Genomic DNA, 8633 nt, shown 5'->3' on the forward strand with positions numbered 1-8633 from the left:
ACGGCCCTTGTGGATTTATGCATTAAATTTCAATCTTGGCCCCGAGGGGCGAGTTTATTGTCAGTATGGTGTGTGTGTACTCACCTAGTTGTACTCACCTAGTTGTGTCTGCAGGATCGAGCATTGACTCTTGGATCCCGCCTTTCGAGCATCGGTTGTTTACAGCAATGACTCCTGTCCCATTTCCCTATCATACCTGGTTTTAAAATTATGAATAGTATTTGCTTCCACAACCTGTTCCTGAAGTGCATTCCATTTTCCCACTACTCTCACGCTAAAAGAAAACTTCCTAACATCTCTGTGACTCATCTCAGTTTCAAGCTTCCATCCATGTCCCCTCGTTCTGTTACTATACCGTGTGAACATTTCGTCTATGTCCACTCTGTCAATCCCTCTGAGTATCTTATACGTTCCTATCATGTCCCCCCTCTCCCTTCTTCTTTCTAGTGTCGTAAGGCACAGTTCCCTCGGGCGCTCCTCATACCCCATCCCTCGTAGCTCTGGGACGAGTCTCGTTGCAAACCTCTGAACCTACCTCTGAAAAAACCTCTGAACCTACCTTTTCCAGTTTCATTATATGCTTCTTCAGATGGGGACACGCATTCAGATGTGTGTGTGTGTGTGTATGACTGTCTTATGTACTACATATGTGAGTGTACTACATTAATGTAATCATGCATGACATATGGAGTTTGAATCGAATTTGAAACTTTGAATCCAAAGTTTCAAATTGATTCGAATTTGAATCCAATCCGCTTCAACGACATCTATACGTCCAATCTGTTCCACTTATCGACAGCTCAAACGCTGAAGAAGATTTCATCTGATGTCTCCAAGACTTGACTGTATCTCTAGTACTGACCCCTCGGTTCTGCTGTCTCCAACCACTTGGGCTGGACGGTAGAGCGACGGTCTCTCTTCATGCAGGTCGGCGTTCAATCCCCGACCGTCCGAGTGGTTGAAGCACCATTCCTTTCCCCCCGTCCCATCCCAGCTCCTTATCCTGACCCCCTTCCCAGTGCTATATAGTCGGGATGGCTTGGCGCTTTCATCCTGATAGTTCCCTCTTTCCTAGCTTACCCGCGCGAGTTTCACTGCCAAGCACATACCCTGCTCAGCAGTGCACAGCAAGACCTGCGCAACGTGAGGGAGGAGGAAGCATGCGCAGCGTGAGGTAGGAAGCATGCGCAATGTGAGGGAGGAAGCATGCGCAATGTGAGGGAGGAGGAAGCATGCGCAGAATGAACAGGAAGACGTGTGCGCGCGCGCGTGCGCAGGGAGGCCGCAGCAATGTGCTCGGTCACGCGGCTACAGGGCTGCCTGCGCCAAGGCCCCTCGCTAACCACAGGAAACACCCCATCAGGGCCACCGAGGGCCCCCTCCCTAGACCTGCAAGTCACTAGGCCCCTCATTTGTTAGGCCAACCCGCGCCGCGGACCACCCTCACGCACCCACCAGCTGAACCGGAGAACACACTATGGGCCTCCAGAGAACCGGAGAACACACTATGGGCCTCCAGAGAACCGGAGAACACACTATGGGCCTCCAGAGAACCGGAGAACACACTATGGGCCTCCAGAGAACCGGAGAACACACTATGGGCCTCCAGAGAACCGGAGAACACACTATGGGCCTCCAGAGAACCGGAGAACACACTATGGGCCTCCAGAGAACCGGAGAACACACTATGGGCCTCCAGAGAACCGGAGAACAGACTATGGGCCTCCAGAGAACCAGAGAACACACTATGGGCCTCCAGAGAACCGGAGAACACACTATGGGCCTCCAGAGAACCGGAGAACACACACACAACACTCTTCTGCCCGAAACGCTTTGCGTAATAGTGGCTTTAGGCATTGTATGTACTAGCTCTATCTATAAAGCCAACAAACTTTGTAAAATCTCTTTATGTACCTTACCTAAATAAAATTATTATTATTATTATTATTATTATTATTATTTTATACATAGTGCTCTCTCTGCACCCGCGTGACGCCGGCAGCAGACACCGGAGAGGTGTATGGCCTACAGGTGCTGCTGTTGCTGGGTGTCGAGTCTGCGGGGTGTGTCTGCTTCTCTGCCCCTGGCTGTGTCTGCCTCTATATCATCACTGTCTCCTCTCAGTAAGGACACTTCTCTCACAGACTGTACTATATCCACGATGATTTAACACACAATGCAGAAAGTCCATGGCTCCCAAAAACCACAATCGATCCTTGAACAAATCCACAAGGGCCGTGATGAGGATTCGAACCTACGTCCCGAGAGCATCCCAGACGCTGCCTTAATCAACGATCGACCGCAGTCGATCCTTAATTCTTTAACGAGATGTGCCTATAAGCGACCCCCCGCGACCTTACATGTCACCTGTCACTCTTCAATTATGTCAACCCCAACGCCGGTCATGTTGCCCATGCACCCCACAGCAATTACTGTTAAAAAAATTGGGTTAGGCTATCCGTAAGTGTCTGGCCTCCAACATCGGCCAGGCAGCCATTTTAATTCAGAGATATAACGGATACTGAAGGTTTAATCACGCCTGACCAATTATGAATATAAAATACTGAATTTATATAGTAAATTGTTGAGCATGACTTAAGACACGGAAGAGGAACCATCTTGCTCTAATAAGCATCTCGTGACATACTTGTACAAGGAAGGCACTTTGCACAGCGCAGCCATGACGGTTGCTGGAAGATCGACTACCTTGTAGATCTTTATTTTCTGGTCATAGGATGGAGAGGTAGGGAGTGAGGGAGGGGGGTGAGTGAGGGAGGGGGGTGAGTGAGGGAGGGGGGTGAGTGAGGGAGGGGGGTGAGAGGTTATCCATATATTTATAAACGTAATCCAACGCCTGTGTGTGTGTGTGGGACGAGCTAAGTAGACAATGACTTGGAGGGCGTGATAACAAGTTGTGTTGTGATAGGCAGAGGCTGTGGGGGCGTGGGGGAGCAGGTGAGGGTGGGGGGGGGGAGCAGGTGTGGGTGGAGCAGGTGCAGGTGAGGGGTGGGGTAGGTGAGGGGTGGGAGGGAAGGGGAGTGAGGGGTCGTAGAGTGGTAGGCCCTGTCTGGAGGCACAAAAAACGGGAGCATCGTCCGCGATGATTGATCTCTGTACCATGTCTCCTTCAGCGGGTGTTGGTGTGGGTGGTGATGGGTGGGTGGTGGTGGGTAATGGTGGTAGTGGGTGATGGGAGGTGGGTGTAGGTGGTGGTGGGTGGGTGTAGCTGTGGGTGGTGTTGGTGTGGGTGGGTGGGTGTGAGTGGTAGTGGATTCAGGTGGTAGTGGTGGATGTCTGTAATCCCATCTATACATGTGCACATTACTCTTTAAAACTGACTTTCCTCCTGTACACGCACTCACACTCAGCCTCCATTCCTCTAGTGTGGGAAGTGGCGTTATGTAAGGGGGGGGGGCATTAGTGTAGGGTATATTAGGGTGAGGTTAGTATATAATGAGCTGGTTGATGAGGGTTGAGGGGGGAGGAGGGGGTAGAGGGGACCAAACCTGATGGGCATAGAGAGGGGAGGGAGGGAGGGGGGGTGCAAGTGTTGATAGAGGCCAGTGGCAGTGGGGGTTGGGGGGGGAGAGAAAGATGAAGAGGGGTTAAGTTTTGAGTTAGAGTTACGTTAGGGGATTTAGGGAGTGTTAATAGGATGCTGGGGCTGGGATAGGGGGGTTAGGGGAGTCAGAATGGGTTGGGTGGGTGGGGGTGGGAAAGCGTTGGAAGGGTGGAAAGTCGAGTACTTTATAAGCTTCTGTTGTGTTCCTTTCTCTGGGGTTTCAGCCCGATGGTCGTAGGGTTGCCCACTCCTGCTCTCTGGGGTTATTCAGTTAGGGAATGTACAATGTCCCCCCCCCCCTCCCCTTCCTTGTCCCCCCCCTCCCTTGTCCACCCCTTGTCCTTGGCGTCTCTTCCTGTCCCTTCTCGCCTCCTGTCCCGCTGAAGAAATATTTATCTGCATCTTCGTACATTATATTCCATCCCACTACTCTTTTCCCTCCCTTCTACAACCTACTTTCCCCCCCCCCCCTCCACTACAACCTTCCCCCCCCCCCTCCCCGCCACAACCTCGCACAGAAAACGGTGAAAAAGATAATCAATTAAACCCACCAATTAAATGGGTATCCGGACTAGGGGAAGAAAAAACAACCAATTAGTCAAAAAACACATTTGTCAAATTTCCTCAACGAAAATGATAACGACTCTTACACCAATCTTACTCCTTCCTTCTTATTAAACTACTTTTTTTTTTTGTTAAATCATCGTAGCTTTTTTTTTTTGCATTGGTTAATTTCCGTTTCTCATTCTAATACGAAATAAAAGAATTATTTTGACTTTTCAAACGGTCTAATTTTTTTTTAATTTGAGAATTTTTTTTATATATTATTTCCTAATATATTTTGGTCTAGTTCGTTTTTGTTGTATTTGTTAACGTTAATGCTTACGGATTAAGTTTGTTTCACTAACAAATAAAAAGGATATATCAGATATATATCCTTCGTATGCTTGAGAAACAGCGCGTGATGGCGTGTTCCCTCCTTCTGCCCCTCGCTGCATGGGTAACAACTTCTCCACAAGCATGGCGTCTCCTACGACAAGATACACACCACCACCTCGTTTACCATCAAGCTAAAAAGCCTGGGGGCAGGGAAGGTGGCGTCTTACCCGATCGCTGGACACAGGGACTCGTAATACCCATACCCAAGCCTTTACCTTAGAGACACGAGAGAGAGAGAGATCCCACATCATTCAAGTATCATAAACACACCTGTCACCAAGAAAGGTAATGAGACTCTCACTGCTCTTCTTAAAGCTGTCACGCTTGAGTCAATCGCCGCCTTCCACTGGTCGTATTTCAGAAGATCCTCGTCACAATGTCGCCCTACGGCTGGTCACACATCTAGGCCAGGTCGACAGGGTGGAAGAGTACTGCCCTGCTCAGGTTCTGACCTGTAATCATTGCCTCGCCCGGTGATTCTGATTGGTCAACAGAATTCCCGCCACCGGACGAGCCACGCCGTGCTGGTCGTTAACAACCTGCATGGTTGTTACGAGTCGTTCCCCCTGTAACATTTAGTAGGGAAGCATTACTCTTAAGTACCACTACTTATACTCTGATGCGACGCGATAACACGATAAAAGAAACTTCGTGTAACAAGGACTACACCAGGTGTGGGCCACACCAGGTGAGGGTGGGAAGGAATGGTGCCCAACCACTTGTGGACAGTCGGGGATTGAACGCCGACCTGCATGGAGCGAGACTACAAGCTACGTAGCTTCGTACACGCTCCACACACTATATTGCGCGCTTAAAATAATCCGCATTAGTTACACCAAGACTCCTCCACCAAGTACAGACCGCTCCTGTGCCAGGTAAGTCCACTACGGGCTCACCATAGCCCGTGCTACTTGGAACTTGTTCCGAGTAGCTGAATCTATAACAACATAACATCCTCCACCAAGCGCCTTGTACAGGTACTGGACTTTAGAAACTAATGAGGTTGTACAATGGGATCGAACTTGCTATCCCTGGAGGCCCCAGAGACGGACGTACAAGAGTATAGATACCTCGTCTAGTGGCGATTTCATTATACATAGGCCTGGTAATTTGTCGGGAAAGTCCCGGTAATTTGTCGGGAAAGTCCCGGTAATTTGTCGGGAAAGTCCCGGTAATTTGTCGGGAAAGTCCCGGTAATTTGTCGGGAAAGTCCCGGTAATTTGTCGGGAAAGTCCCGGTAATTTGTCGGGAAAGTCCCGGTAATTTACCAGGAAAGTCCCGGTAATTTACCAGGAAAGTCCCGGTAATTTACCAGGAAAGTCCCGGTAATTTACCAGGAAAGTCCCGGTAATTTACCAGGAAAGTCCCGGTAATTTGTCAGGAAAGTCTTGGTAATTTGTCAGGAAAGTCCCGGTAATTTATCAGGAAAGTCCCGGTAATTTATCAGTTAAGTCCTGGTAATTGGGGAAAAAAAAAATAACCTTGACATGTAGACAGCTTCAACAAAGTCTTCATCTGACTCTACCCAACACCAGCTGACGAGTCGCCAGATATGTAGAGTTATGACACTCACAGCAGAGTTATTAAAGCTTTATCACAGCAGAGTTAATAAAGCATTATCACAGCAAAGTTACACAAAGAGTAGACCATTGGTAGAATTAACAGCAGTAATCAATGATCAATGATAAAAGAATACGTCAGAACGGCTTTCACATGGAGGACAGAAGAAAATGTATATATGCTGGTTAGCATTGTAAATGTGTGGCCACGTCTGTGGTAGAAAATAATAATGAAAAAAATGAATCACTAATTTTAATCAATATGGCATTATAAATTGGTTATATACTCATTGGATGTTAAATTCAGGAAGGAAAGACATACCACTCTTAGACTTGAAGTCTGGAGGTACAGAATGATGGTCATGTGTACTGTATATCTTGAGGTTATCTTGAGATGATTTCGGGGCTTTAAGTGTCCCCGCGGCCCGGTCCTCGACCAGGCCTCCACCCCCAGGAAGCAGCCCGTGACAGCTGACTAACACCCAGGTACCTATTTTACTGCTAGGTAACAGGGGCATAGGGTGAAAGAAACTCTGCCCATTGTTTCTCGCAGGCGCCTGGGATTGAACCCGGGACCACAGGATCACAAGTCCAGCGTGCTGTCCGCTCGGCCGACCGGCTCCCACATAAAGTATACTTAAAATACATAACATACCCAAGTTAAAATATACTCTCGGCTTCGGCTCATTTGTATGTATTCAGCAGATTTTATGCATGTTGCAGGATTTTTATGTTGCTAGGCCTTGCCCCACTTACCCTTCCGGTCACTGCTAGGTAGCAGGATAAGCTTAGCTGTGTCCTAGCAAAAATATCCTGGTGTATACTGGGGAAACTATATAGTTTTGTCGACGTGGTTGGGCAACACCTTGTCCTAGCAACAAACCTGTGTACTCACCCAGGTGTGCTTGCGGGGGGGTTGAGCTCTGGCTCTTTGGTCCCGCCTCTCAACTGTCAATCAACTGGTGTACAGATTCCTGAGCCTACTGGGCTCTATCATATCTACATTTGAAACTTTGTATGGAATCAGCCTCCGCCACATCACTGCCTGATGCATTCCATTTGTTAACTACTCTGACGCTGAAAAAGTTCTTTCTAATGTCTCTGAGGCTCATTTGGGTACTCAGTTTCCACCTGTGTACCCTAGTGCGTGTGCCCCTTGTGTTAAATAGCCTGTCTTTATCTACCCTGTCAATTCCTCTGAGAATCTTGTACGTGGTGATCATATCCCCCCTGTGTGCTAGTGCTTATATGACCCTAGGAAATGAACTGACGTTAAGTAGCCACAGCTTCCCTAGCACGGGAGGAAAAAAAAAAAAATCTGTAAACCACAATCCACAGATTAAAAATGCTGATTTGACGAAACGCGGCAATATACCGTATTAAATCAAACCACCAACAGGCAAGAGGCAGGGCTTGGGAGCTAATGTTCAACTCCCGCCGACACACCGTGGATGGAGGATTAAAATACATAATATACTTTTGAGTACTTATGCATAATATACATAATATTGGACTGAGTACCCAAACGACCCCAAACTAATTGATGGACTGAGTACCCAAACGACCCCAAACTAATTGATGGACTGAGTACCCAAACGACCCCAAACTAATTGATGGACTGAGTACCCAAACTAATAACTATCTGGGCAGTAAGGACAGACAATACACCTATGGCAGCAGACGCCACAAACAGCTTCGAATGGAGATATGATTTAAGAGCTCGATATAGCCTCGGGTAGATTCAAAGGCGGGACCACAGAGCCGAAGCTCAACTCCCGACTCCCCCCACCCCCTAAAAAACGGAGTTTGAGACAAGTTTCGGCCAAGCCCCGCCTCAAATGCCCTCCCACCGACGTCAAGGACCCCCCCCAGACACCACCCCCTTCAACAGGAGAGAGAGAGAGATGAAGGGTGGGGCGGGGTTGAGCAGGGGGGGGGGGGTGGCAGGGGAAAGGGGGTTGTGGGGGAGGCGCCATGGTTGCAACCACCGCTGCAGCTCTCGTCTCTCCCTCCCCTCTCTGCAACAAAATGGCGGAAGAGCCGCGCTATTGCAAGCCATCGCCCCCCAGGTTGCAGGAGACCCCCCATAGCTCCCCGCGGGTGGAAATTAAGGCATATGCACGGAGGAGTAGGATGCCATCTTGCTAGCTCAACTTTCCTCACGCCCACAACCCACCCCAGTTCACGCCCATACCCCGGCCAATTCAACCCCCACAATTCACCCCAACACGCCCATACCCCGCCCACATAATCCAGCACTAAGGTAAACTCACAGTTCAGTATACACTCCGGGACGCTGGGTACACCACAGGACAAGTATCCCTGGTGATCACAAACAAACAGAACAAAATAACTCATTTTCCAATGTATAAATGAGTCAGATTAATGAGCAAATGTGAGCAAGATTAATCCCAACCCAAACAGGCGATTTTTATCATCAAAGGATCAATCCTTTCTGGGTTTAAAAAAGTAATTGTATAAACTAATATTTATGAAATCGTGATCAGAGATGCATATTGTATTGTATTGTATTCAATACAATCATTGCCTGCATGATTGCCGGTTGCACAAGT

At 48.4% G+C, this 8633-nt stretch overlaps 2 protein-coding genes across 3 annotated transcripts in view; one reads left to right on the plus strand and one right to left on the minus strand.

Moving 5' to 3' along the window:
• Nucleotides 1-4913, minus strand: part of LOC123761094 (zinc finger protein chinmo) — a 140609-nt gene extending 135696 nt beyond the window's left edge. For both annotated transcript variants that reach the window (XM_069339451.1, XM_069339449.1), the window contains exon 1: nucleotides 4772-4913. The gene's annotated coding sequence lies outside the window, so the exon portion shown is untranslated. The remainder of the gene's footprint in view (nucleotides 1-4771) is intronic.
• On the plus strand, nucleotides 1035-1841 carry LOC138373143 (leucine-rich repeat and coiled-coil domain-containing protein PF3D7_0703800-like). Its single transcript, XM_069339159.1, has 2 exons — nucleotides 1035-1174; nucleotides 1490-1841. The coding sequence occupies exons 1-2, from the start codon at nucleotides 1035-1037 to the stop codon at nucleotides 1839-1841; spliced, it is 492 nt and encodes a 163-aa protein (XP_069195260.1).
• Nucleotides 4914-8633: the final 3720 nt, after the last annotated feature.

The sequence above is a fragment of the Procambarus clarkii genome, chromosome 41, assembly GCF_040958095.1.
Source record: "Procambarus clarkii isolate CNS0578487 chromosome 41, FALCON_Pclarkii_2.0, whole genome shotgun sequence".
In the NCBI taxonomy this organism is placed as follows: domain Eukaryota; kingdom Metazoa; phylum Arthropoda; class Malacostraca; order Decapoda; family Cambaridae; genus Procambarus; species Procambarus clarkii.

Excerpts from the sequence above, each read along its gene's own strand:
- LOC138373143 (XM_069339159.1), top strand. The coding sequence starts at position 1,035 with ATGGCTTGGCGCTTTCATCCTGATAGTTCCCTCTTTCCTAGCTTACCC. Across the intron at positions 1,175-1,489 it reads GGAAGCATGCGCAGCGTGAG|AGAACCGGAGAACACACTAT; the intron begins GTAGGAAGCATG and ends ATGGGCCTCCAG.